The sequence below is a fragment of the Pseudovirgaria hyperparasitica genome (genome assembly GCF_010093815.1).
Source record: "Pseudovirgaria hyperparasitica strain CBS 121739 unplaced genomic scaffold EJ05scaffold_11, whole genome shotgun sequence".
Classification (NCBI taxonomy): domain Eukaryota; kingdom Fungi; phylum Ascomycota; class Dothideomycetes; order Acrospermales; family Acrospermaceae; genus Pseudovirgaria; species Pseudovirgaria hyperparasitica.
In genome coordinates, this window is record NW_022985559.1 from 1,179,918 (window position 1) to 1,206,349 (window position 26,432).

At 50.4% G+C, this 26,432-nt stretch overlaps 6 protein-coding genes across 6 annotated transcripts; 2 read left to right on the plus strand and 4 right to left on the minus strand.

Moving 5' to 3' along the window:
- The first annotated feature begins 617 nt into the window (after positions 1–617).
- EJ05DRAFT_71947 (uncharacterized protein) lies at positions 618–2,379 on the plus strand. The gene is made up of 3 exons (XM_033749923.1): positions 618–847; positions 898–1,047; positions 1,101–2,379. The coding sequence occupies exons 1-3, from the start codon at positions 833–835 to the stop codon at positions 2,064–2,066; spliced, it is 1,131 nt and encodes a 376-aa protein (XP_033599113.1). The 5' UTR covers positions 618–832; the 3' UTR covers positions 2,067–2,379.
- Positions 2,380–7,470: 5,091 nt separating this feature from the next.
- On the minus strand, positions 7,471–9,545 carry EJ05DRAFT_72003 (uncharacterized protein). The gene is made up of 3 exons (XM_033749924.1): positions 9,384–9,545; positions 9,190–9,314; positions 7,471–8,982 (listed from the first exon to the last, which is right to left on the minus strand). Exons 2-3 carry the CDS (start codon positions 9,298–9,300, stop codon positions 7,657–7,659), a joined length of 1,437 nt encoding a protein of 478 aa, XP_033599114.1. The 5' UTR covers positions 9,301–9,314; positions 9,384–9,545; the 3' UTR covers positions 7,471–7,656.
- A 1,836-nt stretch (positions 9,546–11,381) lies between these two features.
- Positions 11,382–12,962, minus strand: EJ05DRAFT_487530 (uncharacterized protein; the record flags this gene model as incomplete). Its single annotated transcript, XM_033745621.1, has 1 exon — positions 11,382–12,962. One exon carries the CDS (start codon positions 12,960–12,962, stop codon positions 11,382–11,384), a length of 1,581 nt encoding a protein of 526 aa, XP_033599115.1.
- Positions 12,963–14,988: 2,026 nt separating this feature from the next.
- Positions 14,989–18,182, minus strand: EJ05DRAFT_72071 (uncharacterized protein). Its single transcript, XM_033749925.1, has 5 exons — positions 17,836–18,182; positions 17,363–17,768; positions 17,278–17,308; positions 17,211–17,229; positions 14,989–17,159 (listed from the first exon to the last, which is right to left on the minus strand). The coding sequence occupies exons 1-5, from the start codon at positions 17,883–17,885 to the stop codon at positions 15,134–15,136; spliced, it is 2,532 nt and encodes an 843-aa protein (XP_033599116.1). The 5' UTR covers positions 17,886–18,182; the 3' UTR covers positions 14,989–15,133.
- A 1,108-nt stretch (positions 18,183–19,290) lies between these two features.
- On the plus strand, positions 19,291–22,920 carry EJ05DRAFT_512293 (uncharacterized protein; the record flags this gene model as incomplete). Its single annotated transcript, XM_033748320.1, has 4 exons — positions 19,291–20,022; positions 20,072–20,356; positions 20,442–20,998; positions 21,106–22,920. Exons 1-4 carry the CDS (start codon positions 19,656–19,658, stop codon positions 22,918–22,920), a joined length of 3,024 nt encoding a protein of 1,007 aa, XP_033599117.1. The 5' UTR covers positions 19,291–19,655.
- A 1,053-nt stretch (positions 22,921–23,973) lies between these two features.
- EJ05DRAFT_440891 (uncharacterized protein) lies at positions 23,974–25,959 on the minus strand (the record flags this gene model as incomplete). Its single annotated transcript, XM_033741954.1, has 3 exons — positions 23,974–24,286; positions 24,437–25,649; positions 25,734–25,959. 3 exons carry the CDS (start codon positions 25,957–25,959, stop codon positions 23,974–23,976), a joined length of 1,752 nt encoding a protein of 583 aa, XP_033599118.1.
- Positions 25,960–26,432: the final 473 nt, after the last annotated feature.

Sequence of the window (26,432 nt, forward strand, 5' to 3'; positions counted from 1 at the left end):
CACTCTGCTCAGTCGTGGGGGAATGTTACTTGTACACTTCGACACAATTGAAGGGGAGGGGGAGGGGTGGCGCCCTTCTCCGGAACACTTGATGAGCCAACATGCGTTTTTGCTACTATGTGTTCTCCTGTTCACTTCAAACCCGTGCTCTGGGTTTGTGCTGTCTGCTGTTGTCCCGAGAGATTGGTTCAAGCATTTTAACATCCCTCCCCCCTTGTTCTGCCGTCATCTCATTACATGCTGGCCATATCTTTGCAACTCCTAACCACATCCACCCTTCTACAACTGTCATACGCCATATTCATAGTCCCTGTCCGAGCCCATGTGGGGTGGTTATCATTACTTTCTTCCCGCAAGAGCCACATCGCCTCACGGCCTCTATATCTAGCTTCCTTCTTTGAAACATCCGAGCTTCTGTCACTGCTATCGCCATCATCCCGGTTGACATCTGGTTTCCTTGTTTGACACTTTGCACGCTGTGTGGGAAGCTGTGGGGATCAGTGTCAGGTCATGCTCGCTCATCAACTTGCATACTCTCTCACTGCTGTTTCCCCTCGTACATAATCCTCTGGGCACTTGATTTCTTCACGAAGGCCTTCCTACTCCTCCGCCAGCAACACCGGACGGTCGACAATATCATCTGTCAAAGATGGTTGACTTTGCAACTCATCTTCGCTCCGAGTCCTGGTCTCTGTACGGGGTTGGGATCGCCGTCATCGTGCTTCGATGGTAGATCATCCTTTTACGCAACGTGACTCTTGCTGACATTAGCCTTAGCTTCGCAAGAGTACGCAGAGTTGGCTTGAAGGGCTTCTGTGCCGATGACTGGCTCATGATTCTGGCTGGGGTACGTATATTATAGCCTTCAACGTTCTCAGTGTGCTGAATTATGTCAAGGTCCTATATACAACCCTTGTCTATACCCTGAACAGAATCGCCAGCGGTGGGGGTAGCAACCTGTTTGAACCAGAGCTTTTCGATACCTTCACTCAGGAGGAGATCGATGAGCGTATACTTGGCTCAAAGATTGTCGTCATCTCCGAACAAGTCAGTAAATTTGGTTGTCCGTATGATAGGTTCTGTGCTAACATATCCTATAGGCCATGCTGTGCCTAATCTACCTCCTCAAGTGCTGCATGCTTTGCATGTATTATCGTATTACCATTGGAACTAGGCAGACCCGCCTTATTCTGCTTCTCTCCGGCTATGTTGCCGTTGGATTCATTGCTACAGAAGTTGGCTTCTTTACTTTCTGTCGACCGTTCAAAGGGTACTGGGGAATGCCTCCGCCAGACCCGCAATGCACGACCCTCGCCCACTACGCAATCACACAAGCATGCTTCAACCTCTCGAGCGATGTCATGATGCTACTAATCGCAGTACCGATGGTCATTCGCCTAAATCTCCCCCTGAAGCAAAAACTCGTCCTCGCCCTCGTCTTCAGCATGGGCACCTTTGTCATCATCGCCGCTATCCTTACAAAAGTCTACAATCTCTCCGACGTCTACGACTCGTCGTACATGTTGTGGTATATTCGCGAGTCCTCCGTTGCCGTCTACGTCTCCAACACGCCCATGATCTGGCCTCTTCTCCGCGAATTCGTCCCCTTTCTCCGCACCGCCGTTACCAGCGCCGGCAGCCGCACTGCCGGTCTCAACTCACGCAGCAGGAACCAGCGCGACCAGGACAGCAACGCGATACTCTCGCACAACCGCAAATCGGGCGTCGAAGCCGACGCCCACGAGCTCAACTACGTCAAGTCTGTCAGCAACGACACCGACCGGACCTCCGACGACGGCGACGACGACCACAGCATGGGACACTCTGGACGCAACGAGTTGCGCTTCCACCAGAGCAATCGTCGTGCCGGCAGCCTCGCGTCCGACGAGTGCGAGCTCAATAGCGCGTTCTGGGGCAAGGGCGACATCCACCAGGAGACGACAATCGAGATCCAGCGCGAGAGTGTGGACCTGGAGAGCCAGACTGGACTGCCGAGAAGCATGAGCTGGGTCAGTAAACCGATGCGCCAGGTGCGGATCGAGGGCGGCGAGAGGAGTTATACTTGAGCGACCTTGAGAAGCACATTGGAAAGCCAACATCGCATGGATTGCATACTTTTATGAATCTATACTATACACCGCGAATCAGAGACGACACGACACGAACATAGAGGCAAAAGTGGCCCGAGGCGTCAAAAAACAATGTTTGCTAAATTTATCGACTGCGATACACGACACATGGCTAAGTCTCGGGCCATACTTCGACATGCCAATCGACTCTCACATGCAGTTATACTCTTATGATACCCCTGGGATAGAAACGACCTGTGTTTATACCACCACGCTGGTGGGATTTATGTTGTTTGTTACGATTACCACGCATGTGTCACGGCTTTATAGATAGGGCAGGATACTGGGGAAAGTCACGAAATGAGATGCAGGCCTGCATTTTCCAGACTGCAGCAAGCAAGCGGATTGCCTGCGCACTATAAACAGCCCAGGTTCCAACAGACCGGGAGGGGAGAGCAAAGCAGTACCTAGCATCACTGGGCCGTGATAGCCAGACGACCGATTCAACACATCTAGAACGCAAATAGACGCAAATAGAGGATAGAGACAGAGACAGCGACAGAGAGAGTGACAGAGAGACAGAGAGACAGATAGAATTGAAAAAAAAAGAGAGACTTGAATCATCAACAGACGTCCCGTGAAACTGGCAAAGGATTCACCCAAAAAAATAGAGTTTTAAAGTTTACGCTACATGTGTCTGACAAGTAATCGTCACACAGCATCATGTCTGTCCCCGGCGACCCGTGGAGGTTCACAGCACGGTCCAGGTGGTGAATCATGGATGGATGGATGGATGGATGCGCGCAGAAATGATCGCCAGGCACAACAACGCAAACACATACATACATATACATACATTTATTGCGCCGCAAGATGGTCGATGGTCCTGCATATATATACGACTAGGAAGGAATAACATATCCTACATATATCCCATGCCAGACCTCTCTCACGAATGAATCATTCCACACTCCACCTCCCCCTCCACCACCACCTCCTCCTATCCTCCCTCCCCCGAGAAGAAAAAAACCATCTCTCCTAACCAATCCCCCAAGCGCAACCCATCAACCTCGTCCGTCCTCCGAGCGTCACGAAACCAGGTACTAACTACCTAGCATCATTCCATCAACCCCGCAGTCGCAGTCGCACTCCTCCTTCCACATTCCGCATCATGCGCCGCGTCCTCCGTGCTCGGTCCTCCACGCGGTGCAGGGACCCGAGCTTGACCTTGGGCTTGAGCTTGGCCTTGACCTTGACGGCGGCACCGCGGGTGCTCTGACGTGCTCGTGCGAGGTTTGGACTAATTAGAGGTACTGCTACTACACTATCCGGTCAAAGAATACCCCCCGACCGGACCCGACCTGATGATCCCTGGAGCTAATTAGACCGCCGGTGAAGCGGCGAATCGGCGAGTCGGCGGGTCGGCGGCTGGAAGAAGAAGGAGGGGAAGAGGCATTACTTGGGACGGCTGGATGGATGGATGGATGGGATGGATGGCGCTTGGGGTACGTACCTACCGTGCGTTCCTGTCCCTCTTAGGTAAGTAGGTATGTAAGTAAGGAAGTAAGGACTGGGTGGATTGTATATCTCGGGTTTGGTGGTTTGGTGGTTTGGTGGGACTTTCTTTTTCGTAGTGTTACATAACGCCAGTCTTGCTGTTATCCATGGCTATGACTGACTACCTACTGGTAATACCATCACGCACGATTCGAAGGGGAGAAGGAGAGAAAGAGCGAGCCCCCCACGCTAAGAGGGACGAGCGGTGCGTGGCGCGCGGACGGGCTCGGCGATGGCGGCGGCGGCGGCGGCGGCTAAGCGAGGTGCTAGTTAGGTATGGATGGTATGGTATTTGAATTTTTGTCAATGGGATGGTAAATTGGACTAGGAAGAAATGCCGGCTTGCTTGCTTGTTGTGGGTCTGCTGGTTTGATGTATGAGCTTGGTTGATTGGAAGGATCGTAATGGTTGATATATACGTGACGACTATGGAATGTACAGCATGTGTGTTTATTGGTGGGATGTATACGCTGTGGTTATATAGCACGGTAGGTGAGGTGTGAGGATATGGGTGAGATGTAGTGATGGATATCCTGTTTGGTTCATTGAAGGGACTTATTTCGGAGGAACTTCTTTGGTACGGAGGAGGGGCTGGTGTTTGGACTTGGTATTAGTACAAACAGTAGTATCTAGTGTTGTCTAACAAGCCAGTCAACTATACTGCCCATCTCCGCATCTGGCCAGGATGATATTCTAGCATTATAGTGTTCCAGACAACTTCTTGCATATACTACTCACCACTAGAGAACAAATTACAGTTCTAGCGTGACTCATGACGACGACGTCAAGACGGATTCTGAAAAGAAAAAAACAGCGCAGATCGTTGTTCATGCCAACTCATGAGTTTAATTGTCACTCAGATGTAGACTAATACCGTTTGCTCCAACGGAATATAAAGACGAGCTTTCCTGCCATCTATCCATCTTGCATCTTGACTGGCGCGTCTTACCTAGGAATTACTTCCCCTGGTCATGGGCTGGAATATTGGAGTAATACGTACATGTAAAAACTGGAATATAGCTATAAGTTTGATATCTCGATGTAAGATGCTACCTCATCCTGGATGGGCATTGGGCATAGAACATGTAAGTATCTGACTGATACTATTACCATGCGATTATTCTGCTACGTTCGTTGTTCAAATAAGTTTCGAGTTTCTTATATAGTCTGATGATACGCACACCTTCGTGACACAATAACTTAACACCTAGATACAAGACGCGGCTGCTCGGGAACATGTTATCTCAGGTGCTAGATTCAGCAGTACTACCTGGAACATAGATAGTTCCGCGATGATCGATGAGATGGATACGGTTCTAGGAGTGATTTCTTTTCTCTTTCTTCTCTACAGGTAAGTGAGAAGGCAGATATAGAATAGAACAACTCCATCTGTACAGGGAACAAAGGCTTGATTTTATTGGAAGCTTCTGATACGAGCTATCTCCTTTCTTCCTTCCTTCCCTGTCCAAGATTGACACATATATACACAACTCATCTTATTCTATGTTCTATGTTCTATGTTCTACCCCTGATGCGTCTCCCTGATCTATTTTCGCAAGGCGACCTATATATAGACCCAGCCCGCTCCCCACGCCGTCGTGGTATCCATATATAACATCCTTCGCCCAAAGACAAGACTGGAAATTTCAGGTATGATGATACTGCTGTTATCCCAGAATATAGTGTCGTAACGCATTTGAGTGGATGCTGTCTTACCTGCCAAACACACCCACGAGAGACCTGTTTGCCGCATGCATGCATGCATACTGAAGATGGGAGATTCCTCGATTGGCGAATAGCCTGGAAATGCAGATTATGTGAGTTTGGCATACTGGAGAAGTGGCAGTTCGCTATGTCGGGGTTGTTGGAGTTGTGACTTTATAGGTATTTCTGTTTGTTTGTTTGTTTGTTTGATCACTGACCTTGCATACATGGTCTTACCTAGCTAATTGGCTCCTAAGTGTTATAGTTTTCAGAGTCGTGGTATAGATGTCTGGCCGCGTCTCTCTAGCATAAAGCGCAGCTTCTCACTAGCATCCGCTCTCCAAAAACATAACAATTACTGGTTCTTCATCTTGCCTGTTGTCTGTTGCCTATCATTATGGAGGGTAAGATATACATCGCAGTGTCTTCTCTCCACAGCAGTTCTATCAACGCGGATATACGACGCAAACGCATCTGTTCATGTCGTCTTCATCGCTTAGAGATATGATATCCAAAGGAGTTAGTTAGCAAATATGATGATAACGTATAAGACGGCGCAGTATCAGGCCGAAAATATCCATTCATGGCTACGAACAGTCTAAGGTCCGATAAGTGAGCAGAGAAGGCGTCTTACGCCTACTTTCGAGAATTACCCTACTACCTATCCATCCATAGCAAAAACCTCGCGAACATGTGCATAGCCTCAAAATCTCACAAGCAATATACCCAACTTCCCCTACCCACACGAAGTTGCCATATGCTTACTGTCTATTTACCCAACTGCCTCAGCATTCTAAAAAACAGTCCGCAGTCAAGACATCATCCACAGCATTTTGGACGTTACAACTCCCCCTTCTAATAATCAACCTCATCATCCTAGACGCCACGAACGAGGAAACTGAGATCTGATCTGACGTGGTTCAAGAAAATGGAAAACCAGATCGGTTTGTCGACCGAATGGAGTTTTTGAGTGAGAGGAGATAGTTAGTCAAGTTATTCTAAATTCAGGGCTTTTCGTGTATGTCTGGCTGGTCCTCCTGAGGGCGGCGCATGCCTGTATAAGCAACAGTAGCAGCAGTAGCAGCAACAGCAACAGTAACAGCCAACGTGTAAACATAGCTTTATAGACCGACAATGATCACCCCGAGGCAGGTCTCCGAGCACGCATTGGACAAATGCCAGCTCGTTACACACCGTCCTAGAGACTCTCCCAACAGATATGGATCCCGAATCCTCCACATGAGACCTCAAGTGTCTATGAGCTAATATGCTGCGTGGGTAGGTCTAGGCGGGATAGGTCTGCTACGTACCTGCTACGTGTGCGAGCTTTGCGCCGATTTTGGTTTATGACGAGCCAAGGCGTTGACGATGTGTAATACACGCATGTTATCACCGCGGCGCGCTTTGTGTGGAAGAGACGGCTTGAATGCATGTATGTGCTGCAGAAAGCCATGTTCGAAAGATGATGCATTGTCGCTCAGGACGACAGTGAATTGTGCAGTGCAGGAACTTGTCTGTACGTACGTAGAACATATCACGAAGACCTGTAGGGCTTGTGAAGAACTACGAGTGCACAAAAGATGATCAGATCAGGCTGCAGCGACATAGGCACAGACGTAAAGGTAAGACTATAAGGCAGTGGTAGCCCATCAGTCAAGCTCGATCATCGCCTTAACCTGAGGCATTGTAACTCACGTCGGGTGATGTGAGCTCGTTCAAAACTAGGGTCTAGAGGGAGAATATGTATTCGGTGACATAATTCTAACAGTGATACATGGGCCAGACGATGCGTTTGTAAAGCATCGACATGACCACAATTCCTTAAGAGAGGGGACCCACGGGGTCTTCCTCGATAACAAGATACATACAAGAAGATGTTATTCAAGGAGAGAGCAAACAGCAGAGCGCTGATTGCGAGAAAATAATCATGATTCATAACACGAGAACACGTCATGCGTCTGTAATTACTCTGCTCAACGCTCAAAGCCAATCAACATCATACACCCAAAGTAGTTGCAACACCCAGCGCTTGGTTGTTGTATACACAAGAGCCACCCATAATGTTGAAAAGAAAGATAATGAGAAGTCTCATTACACAACGCGGATGTGAGAAAGAAAAACGAATCAAACCTTGAATTTGCGGTATCGACGAGTCGATACACGCGAACATATCATTGCAATGAGACGACAATATCACACTTGCACGTTCAGGGACCGACTGCATCATTTACAGTCGTGTTCCACAAACGTGAAAACGGACATTGACGTGTGAAAGGAAAGCTTTGCGGGGGAGGGCGGAGGGGGAGTTACTGCAGTAGTGATGATACTATTGCGGGTTGTTGGCGAATAATGTCGGGTTGTAATGCGCGTTGCCGAAGTCGAATGCAGATGAGTAGTCTAGGGTCTGATATGCAGTGGTGTAATCATATGCAGAATAGTCGCCCATAAGCGACGACGACGGGTCGAATTGGGGCTGATACAATTCTGGGGTGACAAGTGCAGTCGACGCCTGTATTGACGTGGTAGGAACCGAGGCAGATGATGGTAGTTGAGCAGTCGCATATTGTGGCACACCATGCTCGTCGACGATGTGGGAATGAGTGAAGTTGTACGGCACATCGCACGGGGACTGAGCTTCTTGGGTGTCGACGACGTCTCCATCGCTATTCGAAAATAAGGCGTCATTCGACACATGTACTTCGATCTCTTTCATCCAATGCTGCTTGAGATAGTCCATCGGCGGATCGTCACCACCGCCCTTACCACCACGCTTTTCAGAATCATGCTTGCCTTTGCGGCCACGTTTGCGTGGGTGGAAATGGGCGCGGCGGAGGTGAGCAGCGGCATTATAATACGCACCATACTGCTTTCTATTGCGGCACTGCTTGCAGTTGGCGAGGAAGCGCTTGCCTTCTGAAGCATCGACAGTCACCCATACTTTTTTCACTGTCGCGTGCTTACGATCAACGTGCCTCCGAAGCTCATGCTCGCCACGGAACCCGTCAGGGTATTCATTGCAGTGGGGACATAGAGTCTTCGGGTGTTGAGGACGAATGTACGGAGCCTTCGTGATCTGAGCAACGTCTTTGGAAGAACCGTCTTGAGACTTGATGCGAACCATCTTGGTCTGACATGAAGCACGTGACGCAGCAGTTTCGGTAGCACTTTTAGGTGCTATCGGACGTGCTGCGGAGGCAAGAACCTCTTGCTTACGTTGTGAGCAGCGCGATTGTGTAGAGACAGCGCTCTGATACGATGTCGACCTTTGCATCTCCTCCACTAGGTCCGACTGAGTGACTGATTGAGAGTATGGTGCTTCTTGGACACCATACGAAGACAACAAAGACTGTGGTTGATCCACCGCAGAAACAAAAACAGGAGAAGTAATGAAATTAGAGTTTGAGCTCTCAAACTTTACATGATGGGACTCAGGAAATAGAGAAGACTCTCTAGTACACACGTTAGAGCATGCAGAAACATTGGAATCAACACGAAGCATTTCAAAGGGAGTACTATTGTACGAAGTACCAGCAGAACTGTTTTCACAACTCAGTTGACTTTCCATAGCAGAGCTGGTAGGAGTGTCAATGCTACTTGCCGATTCCGTAGGAGAGGTTCCTCCATAGTGGAAATCGGGTTGGCCGAAGGATAGCTGAACCGCATCGGTAGTATAGTCGTCGACAGGACTGCTGATATATTGTTGGCGCGGGAGGAGGGAATCAGTGAAGTTTCGCTGAACGAAGGCCCCAGGCGAGTAAATATGCATATTCGGCGAGTTTGGGTTGGAGGCACCGTCAGATTTCGGCAAGTCGTTGGTAGGGCTCAATGTGTAGTACGAGTCGGTCCAGTCCAAGGATACATCAGTTTTGGGAGCATTCTGACCAAATGTTGAGGCAGACGCATCGGCGAAATTGGTGTAGATGTCGCCGCAAAAGCTTTCGGCTGGAGCAGATTGCGAGGAGGCGTTCATATTACGATCTAGGGCTGTCGAGGTGTAACCCTAGCAGAGGTTAGAGAGATGGGAACGGTGAGGACCAAAAAACAGAGCCATACAGGGACATGTCGGGTGGCGATGGGACTTCCGTAGGATATACTCCGAGGGACGTGTGTGGTGGGCTGAGGATCGTCGAAGTGTTTGAGTTCGGAGAAAAGTTCTTGTTTGCGTTGGGACCAACGCATCTGGAATTCTTCCTCGGATGGGCACTGATTCCGGACGGCCTTCATTTCCTCGAGAAGGACATTCTGAAAGGTAGCGTCAGTGGTCGAGGGGTGCATGATGGTATTGCTCGCCATTAGTCGATCGAGTGTTGAGATGTTGTGGGGTAACAAGTGTATCGAGTAGCAATATTGATAGCCTGGTGATGAACAAGGCTGCAGACACACGAAGATGATCAGCAAACACGCGAGGAGACGATCACGACTACAGGAAGATAGAGTGGGAGCTCATCCAGAAGCACATACCTAGTAAATGCGGAGAAGGTTGTGAAGAAGTAAAGGAGGTTCTGAATGAAGCTGCGAATGAGTGACGCAGGAAAGCTAGGGCGAGCGGGAAATCGGGAGCAAAGGAGGATGGGGAAGGGCGGGCCTTTTGAGCACGAGAGAGTGAGGGAAGTCCGACTGCGGAGACTCTGACTGCCACGTCAGGCGAGCACGCACACAAGGAAAAACTGACCAGGGCCCCAGGCAGCATTCAGGCAGGGATAATTACAGTACTGTACCTACCCGCTCGCTACTGCAGTAATCAATACCGGGTATCAGGTATTCTATCCCACAACTTTCACACTTCACACATAAACACCAGCCAACCACCGTTCATCCACCAGTCACTCCATCACCATCTCACAACCCAATCATGCTCATGATCCCAGACTTGCAACTCAATCTATCGACTCGCCGGCTGCAGGCTTTGTTTCCTATTGGCTGCCCCATTCCTTTTTCCGGGCGCTGGCTGACTCTAATCGTAGCGTCTCGGCTGATCAGCTCGTCGATCCCTCCACTGTCGTAATCCGCTTTTCCTCTTTCTCTCTCCCACCATGACACGGACAGGGCACAAGAACAATTACGAAATGCCTTGGACTGGTTCCTTTTCTCGCACGTTATCGTAGCCTAGAACCTATACTGAGTATACTCACAAAGTGGTGGAGATATTAGCCATTGGAGGATGTAAAACACCACGCCCCTCCACGTCCTCCCCTTCCGACAGGGCAGATCCATAGCCCTTGCATTCCTCCGACGCGCGATTTTGACGCTGGAGTCTGCCATCCAACTGCCACCCTCCGCAATAGTCATCGTGCATTTATGCTGCATTACATAACCCTCGCTCGCACCACCCGTCATGTCGTCGTTTCCAGACCGGTCTGCTACAATACTTGCAACGGTGGCTCGCCTCCAAAGCTTTGGCTAGCACTCAAGAGATGATGACTTGGTCTGGCCCGTACCCCATGCCATCATGGCGCGAGACTAAACCACCTCCTTGACCGGCAATCAACCTTCCGCAATCCTTCCATGTCTATGGGGCTGGAGAGCAAGGAGCATAATAGCACGAAGTACATCACGTCTCACATGGAACGCACCCACCGGGTCAGCCCAAAGAAGGCAACCGCATCATTTCGTATGCAAGCTTTGTCTTATTTGTCCAAGCCACACCTCTCTCGTATTACTCCTCCACTTGGCAATAACCTCATCCCGGTGAAATGATGGCTTGCTTATCGCAATCTATTTCGCCTTCTATCCTGGTCGTCTAGGTCGCTCCAACTGACCGTGGCGCCTCAGCTTGCTGGGTATGTTCCGAGTTTCATCGTGTTGCCTGTTTATCCTGAACATGCCTCGTCATGACTCCGCCTCCAACACCACCTGTCCAAAATTCGAATTTAACCAATCCCTGGTCTTGCAAGTCTTGATATTACAGTACGAGGCTGCCTTCGTATACCGTATATCAGGTGCCCATGTTTGGCACTAGGATCTCTTTTTTGTCTTGACTGTCACGAAAGCGATGCCTTGTCTTCTCTACGCTCTCTCGTCAAAATACTGTAACTTTAACCGCGCGCCTTCTTAGACCTGTCCATCTTCCATAAAGTCCTCATTAAAGTCGTCAAATTGGGCCGGATACGGCACTCCGCTGTAGCCACGCCAAGGCGTCAAACAATCCTGCCCCAGTATCTTTCTCCAGTGCCATGTACTGAGCCGTTCTGTCGCAGTCTCTCCATATTCTGATGTGGAGTACGTAGTCATTGTCTTTCCATACGTGTAGTTGCTCATCGACGAGCAGTAGGGTCTTAGCGGCTGATGACGCTTATGATCGTCCTCCCAGAACCTGTCGACGTCAGTATCTTTGCCGAAGATATCGTTGACTTCTCGCTGCAACATGTGCGCAACATGATTTTCCAACTCGACGATTTCGTCGTCGGTGATCTCGGGTGTCTCGGTTGATGGTGGCGACGGCTCTTGTCTTGTTGCAGTACAGCATTTGGTCATCCACACAAGGCTTGAGTCGTTCTCCAGGGCTGACATCTGCTCCGATGTTCGCTTCATATTGGAAGCCTTGGAAGTAATTGCTACAGTTCTCTCCAGTTCAGGTGATGTGCTGCTCACAGCAGGAGAATACCCAGCGCTAGCATCAGATTTCCTAACAGTCCGACAAGGTGAGTTCGATCTCGGAGAGTCGTATAATCTCGTGTTAGGTGGTCCCTCCACCAGCTGTGCGGAACTCCCGCCATTGAGTCCCGATGTTGTACTATCAGGCCTGTCCTCATGCTTCGACTCTTTCGCGCTTTTTAGAACTTGGCGACGGTCTCGCGATTGTCGTTTGTCTCCACCATATTCCGATCCCACACGTGTCTGCGGGAACTCTTTCTCAGACCTTGTTGGTGACGGCGGCATGTCAGGCATCGAGGACAGTGTGGTGATTGAGGTTGCATAAGATCTGGCAGATTCTGACGAAGACATGGAATCAGAGTGCTGCTTGTTCTTTGTCTCGCCACCTTTGTCCTTGTGTGGACTATGTCCTTTCGGCAACATCGGCATTGTTGACGAATGTACCAAGACTGGGATTGTGAAAGGTTTCATGGTCGCATAATCCGACGTTGCAACCGATCCAACGTCCTCTGTTTGCTCTGTCTCCATCTCTTTCTCTTCCAGTGGACTCACACACCTCGACGTACCCGTTGTATTCGGCGTCGATGGTGATCTCGATGTCCGCGCGAGACGAGATCTTGTGCCAGTCGACGACACCGACGAAGGATTCTCTCCCTTCTTCATATCCGTCCCTACCTCCTTCCTCGAACTCTTTCTCTCACGCCCAAACAGATCCGTAAACGACCACTCCCCGGCCGTCGAAACAGAAGCAAGCGAATGTCTCCAACTCCTCCCCGTGGTCGACCCCGAGCTCCGCGTGCCCTGCGTCTCCGTCGACGGCCTCACCATCTGGCACTCCATAACCGCGCTTGTCCTCCCACTCGTTGCGGCATTCGCAGGATCATGAAAGGAATCGATCCGGACCGCTCTCGGAGGCTCACTCTTCACCTTTCGCGCAGCCGCTCTGGCCTTTGCAGCTGCTTTCGCCGCCTTCGCCTCGCTCGCAAGTCTGGCTCGCTCGCGCGCCAGGAGATGGAGGTCGCTCTCGAACGTGGACATTTGTGGTGGTGGTGGTGGTGGCGGACCGGGCAGTCGTACAAGCTATGTGACACGACGACAGAAACAACGAGAAAGAATCCCACACCTTCGTTTTCGGGGCGTTTCGGCTGTGCTTGTGTCAAGGATTGAGTGGCGGGAGATGGTGGATTTTCGCTTTGTTCATATAGCTTGTATATTCAACTCAAGGGCATGCATGCTTTTGTAAAAGAGATTTTTCGAACGCAATGTTGCTTGCTTGCCTGCTAGAGGAAAGCAGTGGTCGTTTGTACCCCCAAGTGTTGCTGAGATGCAATAGAATATCTCACTACGCTGTGCCCGGATTGAATGGCTGCATTCCACATAATCGTTTGCAGAACGAACGAGAGAGGCAGGCGCAGGAAGGGAGGGAAGGAGGGAAGGAATCCCCAAAAGAAAGAACGAAGAGACAAATTCGTTTGCGGACAGACAGACAGACAGACAGAATGACTGACAAGACGCCGCAAAAAAAAGTGTTGCAATCCTGCAGGTGGCTGGATGCGGTTCGTTGTGTCACCATGATTTAAATGCCTGTGTCTGTTTTGTCTTGTGTTGTCTGTCCCGTGTAGTTTGTCCGTGTGTGTGTGTCTCTCTCTCTATGTGTGTCCTGTGTCTGTAGTTTTGCGCAGGGGAGGGAATGTTGAGCGTTCGTTCGTTCGTTCGAGCGTGGCCGGCTGGCCCCTTGCTTCGTTTCCCTTTTGTCCGGCAAACTAATCAGAACTATGCGGTTTGTTCCACATACAACATACACATACACATACTCGCTGCTCTCGCGCGCTCGCTAGCCATTCGTACATATAGACAGGACAAAGCCCGTCTCATCTCATCTCATCTCATCTCATCTCGTCCCATTCATCTCCCAAATTCCGAATCCGAAATCATAAACATGCAAAAACCCTTTCCCTTGATGATACTGTCCAAGACTACATAAAACACTTTTTTGACCCCCCTTCCCCCCCAAAAAAAAAGAAAAAAAATTGAACATGAAAAATGATGGCTAATTAGTTTTCTTTGGGGGAAGGTTTCTTCTTTCATGACACTGGTTTGAGAGTGATAGAGGAACGGGTCTTTTTGGAATGGATGCGGATTATCTGTTCAGATCATTTGAAGGTGGTAGACTGCGCTATGGAGGATGTGTGAAGGGTCTCATTTCTTCAACTCAGGCCAGTCGAGGACTTTCGCTGTGTGATATATAGATGATACGATATTCTGAGAGTCGCGAGGTAAATGCTTTCAGTAACCGCGACGGTCAACCTAGGTCGGGCCTCCGCATACACTGTCCCGGAAGCTGTCGCATCGTCAATTAGCGATAGCTTCTTTACCAGCTTCCTTCAACCCTCCTGCACTGCAAAACTTCACGAGCAAAGCACACCATCACAAAGCAACCACGCTTGTCAACGATTCATTACATTTATTAGAAATTAACGAGTCCCAAATCCTGCTTCCGTGATGAACACACAAACACCGTGCAGGCACATGCTACTCGGAAAGCGTCAAGCCTTTCAGAACACACATGTCTCGCGGCACTCGCAATTTCCCACCATCGCCCATAAAAAGTTTCACGCGTGTGAAAAGCGACCATGAGGGTCGTGGTTCTCGCATTGGTTAGAGAACCGGGGTATCTCGAAGCGCTCGTATGAAAGTTCGTATCCAATGGTTCCCACCGTCAGTTCATTCACAGTCCGTCGTCCTCCGACCGTGGGGTATCACCGTTAAGAAGATGCGTCCCGAGTCTCCGTGAGATAGAGAGAGTGAGACAGAGAGCAACATAATACAAAGCCGCAGTAGATAGAAGGAAATGAACGAAACGCAACAAAACGAAACGAAAGAGATGTCTCACTGGTCCTTTCAAAGCCGTCGTACCCATGTTCTGTGACAAGGGCAAAGTAGAATGGAGATTTACGATCTTGACGTTGACGCGTCGGATAATCGTTATAACGGTAGAAGGGTAGAGGCCAAAGTGAGATCAGTGCAGCTTCCATACTAGACAGTAGGACTAAGTGATGATATAGCATGGCCTAGGCGTTGACAATTTGATATGGTGTCTTGCCCCGAAACAATCATGCCCTGGAGATCTTCATAACGCAAGTCTGCGATGGTAAGCTATCGGCACCGAGAAGAGGCGGTGTGGTAGCTGTTGTAACGCTACTGAAAGCTCAGCGAGGACAGCTTGCGTAACGTTTGAATCTACCGTGCCCAAGTTCCAACATGCGAGAGCGAAAGAAGCGTCTTAAACTGTCACCAAGAGTCGGGCACCAGTAAAAGTCTCGAGCAATGACCTGACCGTTACGGTGTCTGCGAATCGTGTCGATGGACCTTCGCCGCTTCAGAAGTGGATGTGGATGTTGCGCAAAGTCGCGTACAGCTGGAGCATGGTATTCCTCCGAGTCTTCCGGCGCATATGAGTTTTTGCGGTTGGTCCTCGCGTCCTCGGTGAATTCGTTTATTTCGCCACCATCCATAAAATCGCACACAACTGGGCGAATCTCAGAGTGCTCCGCCGCAGACTGCATACGCGTATCAGCGTTGGCCGATACAATCACCGGAAAGACCGTGATACCAGTGGCCAGTGACAATCTTGGCTCGGCAGGTAAAGACTTGTACGTATGATTCTCTGACCCACGCGTTGCGGACGTCGTGCAGCGCCGCAGTGTAGTAGGCAAGCTACGTGCGACCTTTTCCTTGCGAGGAGAGGGGTTCATAAGCTCCTTCAGACGCGTATATGAGTCTGACGGCCTCAGAAAATCCTTCCCCCCATCAATGAGAGAAAGCGGAGGAGAGTCTTCGTCTGAGCAGGAGCTCGTTGAACTGCGACCATTCCTTGCTACGTTCATGATCTGTAACGCAGTTGAGGCACATGAGCGAAGGGAGCTTGCTGGGGAAAGACCACCTGTTATTCGTTTCAATGCGTGTGCTGTGCGTGACTGCGAAGGACTGCTTGAAATGCTTGATGTAGATATAGCTAGTGGTTTTTTCTGTGGCGACCAGAACACACTCATTGCGGACTCAGCAGAGGACTCAGAATCGCCGGCTTGCATATCACATTGGTCCATGAGATCCTGCAAGACCTCATCTGCAGAGTCGACCTCATCGTCTGCGTCGCAGACCTTTGATTCGATAGGTGCGAGAGTAGCTGTCGGTATACTTGAAAGTCGACTTTTTTTGAAAGCGCCTGAACCACTAACCGGAGGACAAGGGCCACGCTGGTTTGATCCGGCAAGGAGAGTTTCTTGTGCAATCGCTTCCTCGGTAATGATCTCCAAGGGACTGTCCGGTAAGATAGCTGTGCAAGCTTCCTCGAACTCAGCCTCTGAGCGAACCAAAGCTCTTGCAGTGGAGAAATCAAGATCACGCAGATGCTGAGGTCCACTGGCGACGGCAATGGTATCAGATGAAGACACCGATGTATGGTCGAGCTCTGTTATGTTGGCCTGACTTGCGAGTCTATATTGCTGACGTCTGCGTGGCAAAACACATTGAGTTGTAATTCGTCTTTGAAGTGGTGGAGCAGCGTTTCGCAAACCTTGCTGTCTTCTAGGGTCTTGTCCAAAAACCTGGCGTCCTCCTTGGGGTCCCCTAGAAGGTCGAGGTGTGCCACGCGAGTTTAGTTGATGGGCAGCAGCAGCAGCTTGCTTCAGCTGTTGGAAATGCGCCACACTCGTGACACTGGACAATGAATGCGGAGCCACATTGGGTGGTGCGCCTGTAGGAGGCAATCTAATACGCGTCCTAACGTTGGCAGTCCTCTTCTTCTCCTGCTCTTCCATCTCGATCAGCTTGACTGACAAGGCAGTATCGTGAATTATGAATTTTTCAAGCCTGCCTTTAGGCTCGTTACTTATGCCAGGCATATAACGGTGGTGCGAGCCAGTCGGGGCATCGCTCACTGCTGGAAGAATGTGAGGCTCCCTGCTCCTGTCACTGCAAGAGGGAAAGATACGCCAGGTCTTCAAGTTTTGATGCATAGGTGGGCCAAGGAAGTCCTCCACACGTGGCAGTGGTCCAGGATATTCGCGAGTCGTCGGTGCTTTAGCAGGTTTTGGGGGTTCCTCAGTGACCTCCGGTTCTGAGCTCTCAGGCAGCTTTAGCCAGTCGCAATTGGCGCGGTATGTGATAGGCCATTTCACAGTTGCTTTCATCAGCGAGTCAAGCTCGTCTACAGTGAGAACGATGTTGAAACCACTGTTCGGGAAGGTCAGCTTAATACCATGTATGAGGCAAGGTGTGTGATACACTTCACCGCTGTTAGGGTCTATAACTTGTTAGCAACAGTCTGAACCCTAAGAGTGTGATGACTTACTCCATTCGATCGTAGAGTATCGTCGGTTGTACTATTATCACGCCAATTAATAATGGTCATGAAGACCAAGGTGGTGCGGACTCACAGCTTGTCGAACAGCCAGTAGAGACTCTTTCTCATCAAGAAGCGTAAGTGAGTCTTGTCCGGGTGGGATTGTCCATGTGATGCGTACATCGTGACATTGACTTTCTTCCAATGCTTTGGCATATTGAACCCTTGCAGTCTTGATCTTCTGGCGCATCAGTGACTCGGGGTGACAGCCAAGAATGTAATTTGGGTAGTGGCCACATGCTGGTTGAGTGCCTATACGATACGGTGGCAGTTCAGGCGCAGGACATGGTTTGCCGATGTGACGTGCGAACCATGAAATAAGCTCGTCGTTGTCTTTCTTGTTGCAGATGATTTGAGTGAGGTGGAAGGATGCTGGCTCATGCAACAGCTGGATGACCTGCTGCACGCAGTCCACGAGAATTTCTCTATCAGGATAACTCCTGCTGACGTGTTAGCAGGTTGGCAGGTTTGCAGGTTGGCAGGTTGCCGGTTGCGAGAGCAGCGTACCCGCGATACTTCGGCTCATCTTCTTCCATGTCTGTTGGAGGTAAAGACATTTAGCTGGACATGCCAATTGCGCAGAGGCTAAACAAAGAGCGGTAGAAGGGAAGAGTAGATTGAAACGTCAAAGATGAGAGGAGATATTGCTTGGACAAAACGCAAAACGTTGGTCAGTTGCTGAGAGAAGAAAGATGGCGGGGAGGCGGAGGCGGGCAGCAAACAGGCGTGAGTTTGGTGAAGGTAGGTCAACAACACAGAGGTGTCGGCGCGAGGGCGGATGGGCATGACCGTCGAACGAGTTTTGACAACGCGGCGACGTCAAGTGAACCAGGACGCGCGAATGGAGCGCAATGAAGGAAGTGAATTGGACATGGACATGGACATGTCACCGCCAGCGGTTTGAAGGGACCAAGAATGGCAGCGTATGCAATGAGCAGCGGACAAACAGCGTGATGGATGCACGTTTGACTCGACTATACGCTGTGGAGGAGAGATGAAAAGCGAACACTGTGACATAGGAGAGCGCGGCGAACAAGAAGAAGAAGAAGAAGAAGAAGAAGAAGAAGAAGCAGAAGAAGACTGGAAGGGAGCTGAAGCTGAAGTGGGAATATCTACGACTACTACATAGACACAAATACTGAGGGCGCCGCCATGGATACGAATGTTGGAAGAAGAGAGCGACCAGTGAATGTCATGTCTGCGACTTCTTGTGAACAAAGACTTCAGTCCATGTCAGATCTTAGTCTTCTTCTTCTTACTTTTGGGCAGCACGATGGAGAGAATGAAGACAGCGACTACCGACGAGAAAGTGTCTTGTACGACGATGCTGTTCTACCAGCGAGAAGCACTGCAAGCCGCGGGCGGGGACATTTGGAGTTGTTGTCGCACCAGACGGAGAAGAAAGGGAAAGGCCCACGATCTATCAACTTGCAGTGTCAGACTGGAACATACAGGTGGCTGCGTGTTCTGCGTGTTGCAATGGCACACAAGATACACGATTTCTATAGAGCCTTCAAGTATGCGGTTTTGGGATGGAGTTTCTGGTGTTTGTCGAAGCTCACGCGAAGTGAATGACGTTGCACGCGAGTCATTCGCAGAGCTAGGGTGTGCTGGTCCGTGCACGTGGCCCCTTCCGAGTGTAGCTAGTCAGGTGCGCTTTAGTGATACTCCGAAGTTCAACCATAGCCGGTTGAACTCCGGAGTATACTAGTAGGTACGTATCTATACAGACGCGTCTTACGTCATCCGCATTCAAATACAACAACAGCCAGGGCGTACTCCAAGCAAGCTCAGAGACAGCTCTGTTTTGCGCTTAAGAGCTGTTACATCGTTATGTACTACTATACGTGCACTTGATCAGACAGCCGTCTCAGATTGTGGGCCCCCTTTTGAACCCCAATACTAGGGCGTGTTGTGACATTGTTCATTTGAGATATTGAGATACGCAAAGCCCAATAAATACCCCCATGCCACTTATCTGCTCACTTGTTCACGATACAGGAATGTCCTATACCATGGCTTCTTTTCATGGGCATCATTGACAAGATTTGGACTTACCTACCCAAGAGCATAGTATCAGTGTATTAGGGAGCGGTGAGAGACAATAGTTCACGTCCACAAAGATATTGATTCACTTGACCTACCCGCCCCTCATCTTGCTCACCAAACCTGTAATCTTGTTTCCACGGCAATACACCGGACGGAAGCCTAGCTATAAAAACTCTGTTTCTCCCCCCCTTCACTTCTGGCCTCCTCTTCCTCCTTACTCTTCACCTTCATTGCCGATTGTGCATGGTTTCTTGACTCGAGCATGAGATAACTTCACAATGCCTGACCTCAAGCAGTTGCATTGCCATCTCGAGCTCTCCGATCCAAAGGGCCCGAAGACGGTCTTGCGTGAGTTCAACACCACCTACGCTGACGGCGCTGTCAACACTTTCATCGCTGTGCCCGAGAAACCGGAGCCTTTCTGCATCAAGTTCTGTTCTAATGGATACATTGCCACCGGTATCGCTGCCTTTGTCTTCATCGATGGCGAATATCAATGCAACCGCGTGCGTCAGGGTCTGATTGCTCCAGCTAAGGGTGTCTCACCCGTTAGCACTGACGTGCACTTCATCTTTCGTGGACAGGAACTTCCAGAGGGTCGTACTTTCAAGACGAGATGGTGGAAATTTGAGGCGCTCAACATTGGTACGTTCCTGATACATTATTCACAATGACCTATCACTGATCATCACAGGAGCTGCTGACGCAACGAATGCGCCCCCCAACATCGACGCCATGGGCACCATCACGGTTATGGTTTTGAGATGCAAGCCAGACCCAAAAGTTGATTTCGCCAATATTCCGAAATTGATAACCTCACGTGAAATTCCTCTGAGAACTAAAACTGCTGCGACCAAAACCAAGGTGTCCTCAACTCAAGCAAACGACGATAACAGTAGCGTAGGAGGGCTTGGTGGCCTTTTCGATGGGCCTTCTGATGATTATTTTCGAACGTCGTCGCGTGGCGACGATGGAAGACGTAGGTCCCTAACATACCACATATGCCTCCTCATTCATTCCACACCGCATTTACATGAGCTATTCCTCTAACACTACTCGGACAGGCAAGTCTCGACGCAGCGAGCGAGATACCCAGGACCAATGGTACAGTGACGATCGCGATGAAATTGAGCCATCAAAAGGTCCACATGTTTCCAAAGGCCGCAATAGGGCGGGCCCAGAGCGCCTCAGAGAGATCTTTCGCTCGCCAGATCGTGATCCCTCTTCGAAAAGCCCTTCTCGAAGCTCTCAGCGTGACTACTCCCAGTCTCATCCGCGCCGTCATAGCAGTCATTCAAAGGCTTCAGAGCATTCACCTAAGCACGAACGCCGTCGTTCTAAGCATTTGGCTTTCGATGGCACTGCTTCAAGCGAGGGAGGAAACAGCTGGACACAAGCGCCCACGACAAAAAACTCTGAAAACCGACCTAGTTCGTATCGTGCTGTCGGTTTTGAAGATGAAATAGGAGCTAAACCACATACAGTGAAGCACTATGATCCCATTGGCGATCGCATGGGAATATGGAGCCCGAGATCTAGCGATTCATATGCCAGCAAGACAGGACTGAAGACCCACGCAGCGAAGCATAGTGGTAAAGCAAAGGACGGCTTTGACAGTGATGTGAGCTTCATTCCTTCCATAGATGGCTTGCAATCGCGTCATTGAATAAATGCTCCGCAATAGCTCCCACTCTATTCTTGAGAGTAATACCTAATGTTCTGTTATAGTCATCCTCAACTACCACTGTCGGTGTCAATGAAGCTTCCCGCCGTGCTCGAATGCGCGAAACGCCTACCGAAGATTGGCCTTCCTCCATCCCTGAGAGTGAAGAAGATACCTATCCAGGTGCGCTACAAGCAGGTCTCAACATGGCCAATCCTGATCACTGGGAAATCCTTGAAGAGAGAGCCACTAGAAGCGGACGCTTCACTCACCCATCTCACGCTATCTCTGCAGCTCGACGAGGCCTAAAGGACTCTAAGTGGGACGAAGAAGAGGACAGTGTTGTTGTTGGTGGTGGTAGCGGTGGCAAAGGTAAAGAGTCCAGCTCGAAAGTCGACAAACCCCGTAATTACAGCGGCCCAGCTTTTGGAAAAGACAGTAGCTGTGATACGAAATGGGTTCCTAAGAACAGTATCTCAAGCGGAAGCACTCCTCAGAACGATGGCAGTTGGGGCAGCAAACCCGGCAGCTCTCAGATCGCATGGAGCAAGAAAGCCAACAGTATCGCCAAGTGGACCGAAAGCATACACCCCGACGAATCGGCAAGCAACTCAGGAAAACGCTCGCATACCAGTACTCCTCCGGGTTCTCAGGATGGTCCGAGTAACAATCGTGGCAGTCAGTCTGGTAGCACTCGCAGCAAGAATCCCGGTGGGTCTCAGACCAGCCATGCGAGACAGAATCGAACCACCAACGACACAGCCTGTGACCCAATCGGACAAGGTCAGACTCGAGGTACTAGCCAGCACCAACGTACCTCCCTTCTAGGCAAACCTGCAAGCAACAATGGTAGTCGCAATTCAAGGAACAGTGCTCAGGGTAAAAACACGAAGCTACCAGCGGGGAACAATGCTTCCAATCAAACCCAGTCCGCTAGCAACGCAGTGGAAGGTACAGGCGTTCAGTCTAAAGACAACAACAGCTCGAACTGGAACAACGGGAATGACCAAGGTTTCAGTCCGGATCAGGGCAATACTTCAGGCTGGGACACCAGTAACGACAACCAGAATGCCTCAACAGGTCAAACCCAAAGCAACGCCAACTGGAACGACAACAGCAATACTCCTGTAGACCAGAACCAAGCCTCCAACTGGCAGGATTCTGCCGATGCTTCCGGAGACCAAACCCAGAACAACTGGGACAGCAGCAACACCACTCCAGCGATCCCAACTCAAGGAGACTCCAACTGGGACAACAGTGGAGCCACCTCAGCCGATCAGAACCAGGGAAACGCAGGTTTTACCAACGACGAAAACAGTCAAACCAACAACAACCAAGGCGACCAAGAATGGAACGCCAACGCTGAACCCGCAGCAGATCAAACCCAGGGTGACGCAAACTGGGTCCAGAGCGAAGACAACGCAGCACAAGTCTGGGACAACAGCAACAACGACAACAACACCACCAGCCAAGCATCCACCGTCGTCCCCAGCACAAACGACTGCACCCACCCCTCCTTCATCCCACCCTGGACCACCTCAACCTGGCACCCACGCCCCAGCCCCCCTCTCCACCCCAAGCTCCACCACTCGGCACCAGAAGTGCCCCTGTACACCGTCGCCGCCGCCACCGTCGCCGCAAAATCCGTGGACACCCAGGTCCGCCACGGCCCGCTGCGCGCCTGGCCCTCCGAGACCGCGCGTCCGGAGTACATGGACACGCCGGCGCGGCCGTACGCCGTGTTCACGTTCCAGTATCGCAGCAGGGCGATGCTGGAGGGAGTCCTGGGGAGGAAGCTGGAGGAGAGTGCGGGGGAGAAGAGGGAGAGGCTCATGCGGATGAGCAAGGAGGAGGTTGTGGCTGAGTTGATGGGGGCGTAGGGGGGAGGGGGGTTGTGGCAGGTTGGCCAGGGGGGAGTGGGCGTTGGTAGTAGGGCTTTGTGATTTGCCGACGCGGTGGTCGAATGGGAGTGGTTCTTGATTGTGTGCTGTGTGCGTGTGCTGTGATGCTGGTGATGTGATGTGCGTGCTGTGATCTTGAGTGTGTGGTGGATGTGTGGTGTTGAGACGGTGGATGCTGGCTTTGAGTATTCCACAAATCACGGTTCTGCCTAGGGCCTAGGTAAGGAAAACACATAGGCATTGGATGATCAGATAACCAAACACACTTACCCAGGATAATCTATGAGCAGAGATCACACAACAACAACATTCTTGTCCGCCTGGACAGACAATTATGGAATCCACATGAGACAAGAAAGAGACACGACGCCAATTCACACGTGGTAATATACATAGACATCAAAGCAAATAGTAGTCCTCCCTAGTTCAGAGATACCAAAACGCCATAGATAGTAGGCTTTATTCCAAATCTACCTGGCCAAAGACCATAAATTAAACATAGCCAGAACGATAGCACGGTGTTCCGCCTGTGGAATGTCGATATTTTCTGGATATCAAGAACAACAGAATATGGGTTCTACCAGTGGTATATCGATACTTTGCGAATAACAAGAGTAGTAGAACATGCATTCTCCTGTGTATTCATCGTCATTGTAGGGTAGCTAGGATAACACGACGCGGTTGAGTCTGAATAGGGTGGTGCGTATTACGCTGTGTTGGGGAGACAATATGCATTCATCGATTCGTGTCTGTCTGGACGATACTGGGCCACGGTGTTGATGTTGACTGGAAGAAGGAGGTGTATAGCTTGGGCATTTAACGAAAGCAAGAGACACACACAACCATACGATGTGGTCCCTACATATATATTTAGTACCTCTGACGTCAAACATGTATCTTTACGAGCCATCCGCAGAGGCTGTTCTGACATTTTCAAATCAACCCAAACGAGGAAGTCGGGTATCGCAAAGACAATACCGGAAGACCTACACACTAATCCATCACTAACGGTGCGCTGCGACCTTTACTTGCTCACTTCACCGAAACAAGACCGACTCCTTCTCTAGCCTTTTTGCAAGCCTGCCGCAGTGCTTGCTCGTCACTATCGTCCCACTTCACGCTTAGCTCGTCCCACTTCTTCGTCGCGTATTCGTGCTTGTACTGCTTATGTTTGGCCTGGAGGCGGTAGACCTCGCGGCAATCGCCCGCTCCGGAGTACACGATGAGGGCGGTGCAGGGTGGTAGACGCGCGTAGAGTGCGGCGATGTTGTTTACTGTCGATGAAATGGCGGCTGAGAGTGCTGCTTGTGTCGGTGGGAGGGGGACGTCTGAAGGTGAAGTTTCGCTCTCGAGTTTGTTGGTTTTCTCTCCTTGAACTGGTGCGGGTGCCGGATCTGGAGCATCTACGACTTCAATGGTTGTGGATGGGACTGCATGTCGCTGTATCGCAGCTATGCGCTGTGCGTCGATGTCGTGCTGCTGGGCCATGCTCCACCACCCTCTGACGGCTTCAAGCTCCCTGAAGCGCGCCCAAACCAGGTCGACGCCCTCGCGCAAAGCAGGCCCTGCATCTGCATCGCCCTTCAGCACTTTCTGTACTCCTTCAACAACCTCAGCATCATTGGCGCATGGAATGCACAAGTCAGCATTCGCGCCAGCGCCTCTCCTAGCATCGCCCCAGTCCACAACTGCGCCCTTGCGCATCAGCGGTTCACCCGTGCTATCTATAACCCCCGGTCGAGGCGTTCTTGATAGTCGTTTGAAGATCGATTCCCCCGATGCCTCGCTGGTTCCCCATTTGGGCCCCTTCTCACACTTCTGTTTGACCAGATCGAGACATGCACGCGCATCTTCGATGCTGTCATGCCCGGAAGCACCGTGGCCCAGCTGAATCTCGCGTGAGAGATATTTCTGCGTTAGCCATTTGAGCGAAGATTTGAGTGGTGGCCCACGTGGGTGTGCATAGATGATGGATGTATCAATGATGAAGGGGTGAGTAAGCTTGAGTGCTTCGAGATCGGAATTCAGAGAGTGTCCGATGAGGATCGAATGGGGCGTGAGAAGCTCGAGTAGACGTGCCTGAATATCTGCGAGCGTGGTGGTGACTGGATCAAGAAGCTCCTTCGTCATGCCAGAGTATGGAGTAACATAGTCGGTGATAGGGTTTGTTGGTTTTACAAGTTCGTCCATGACAACAGAGCCATCCCATCCAACAATACTGATGCGGGTGAGCTCGAATTTGGAATCGCTAGTCATGCACATCTCGCAGTCAAGAGCGAAGATTGTGCGGCCTGCCGTAATGCTACCTTGCTGGATCTCACTATCACAGACATTGCCATCCTCGATTCTCGTGATATGTGTGTCCACCCAGCCATCGTCAGGGCCTCGGCCCATACGACGTCTATCAGACATAGCGCTCTCTTTTGCTTCTTCCGATGGCAAATATGCCGGGTGAATCACGTAGTCATTTTCCTGGAGATCGTTGACTGACGTAAGGAATTCTGTGATGCTTGTTCTCTTGTTCTCCCATTGGAGGCTTTCTCGAGGAGTTTTGGGTCCTTTCAGGTTCTTTTTGTCCTCTTTAGATTTAGGCAAGGGGACAGTGAGCATAGCTTGCAGAGATGAATGTATGCGATTGAACTTATCATCACCTGGGTTTCTGACAGGCCAGGCGTGGGCAAAACAATCGGCCAGCGGTTTTGATGGTGCTGGCAGACCTTCAGGCGTTAAGGCGAAGGGATAGTAGTCATCAGGTGAAGCGTTCTTCCCACGTTCATGTTGTGATTTTGAACTCTGTTCTGTCTCTGTGGAGGTGGCACCTACAGTGCTTTCTTTAATGTCTGGATTGGCACTAGAACCATTTATACTTCCCTTGAGCATGCCAAGCTCGAGGCCGGGCACGGCGAGGATCACAACTCTTCGCACAGAGTTGCGATGGCGCACAGCTATCCACTGAGGAGCGTTTCCATCGGCAATCAGGTACAGAGCTAGAGACTGAAGATCACTAATCTTAACCATAGACTGGAGACGAGCTGTCGGAGAATGATGAAGGGCAGGATAATTGCCTGAATTCTTGCCCTCTTTGCTTTTTTTGCTTTTCTTTCTCCTAGAACAAGCAACTTCCCATTCTGCGCCATTGCTATCTTCAGCATCGCGAGCAGTAACCGGCGACTTGTCACCTTTGACCTGGTTCTGAGTATTCCTAATGAAAGCGAGGGTGTCGCCGACACCGATTAGATTGCTTTCGGACTCGCCGCGTGCTTCAAATTCATCGCGGCTCCGTTTACGACTCCCCATTTTGTCGCTGTCCTGCTAATTTCTTCGTGGTGGCGAAGTCTTCGTTGCGAGGAAGACGAACTTTGTGGTTGGTCTGGACGGAGCTTAGGTTTCTGTACGGAATACGTATGGTCTGTGCGTCTATGCGGGCTTTTGCATGGATCCAAGGACTGCCAAGAGTCGAGCGGAAAAAGTTACGGACGGATAATACATCC

What these genes read in the sequence shown, in the direction of transcription:
- EJ05DRAFT_71947 (XM_033749923.1), top strand. An exon ending in TTGTCGTCATCTCCGAACAA is followed by an intron (nt 1,048 to 1,100) that starts GTCAGTAAATTT and finishes CATATCCTATAG; the next exon opens with GCCATGCTGTGCCTAATCTA.
- EJ05DRAFT_72003 (XM_033749924.1), bottom strand. Translation starts at nt 9,300, where the DNA reads ATGAACGCCTCCTCGCAATCTGCTCCAGCCGAAAGCTTTTGCGGCGAC. An exon ending in AGAATGCTCCCAAAACTGAT is followed by an intron (nt 8,983 to 9,189) that starts GTATCCTTGGAC and finishes GATGCGGTTCAG; the next exon opens with CTATCCTTCGGCCAACCCGA.
- EJ05DRAFT_72071 (XM_033749925.1), bottom strand. Translation starts at nt 17,885, where the DNA reads ATGTCTTTACCTCCAACAGACATGGAAGAAGATGAGCCGAAGTATCGC. An exon ending in GATGAGCCGAAGTATCGCGG is followed by an intron (nt 17,769 to 17,835) that starts GTACGCTGCTCT and finishes ACACGTCAGCAG; the next exon opens with GAGTTATCCTGATAGAGAAA. An exon ending in TACTGGCTGTTCGACAAGCT is followed by an intron (nt 17,309 to 17,362) that starts GTGAGTCCGCAC and finishes GCGTGATAATAG; the next exon opens with TACAACCGACGATACTCTAC.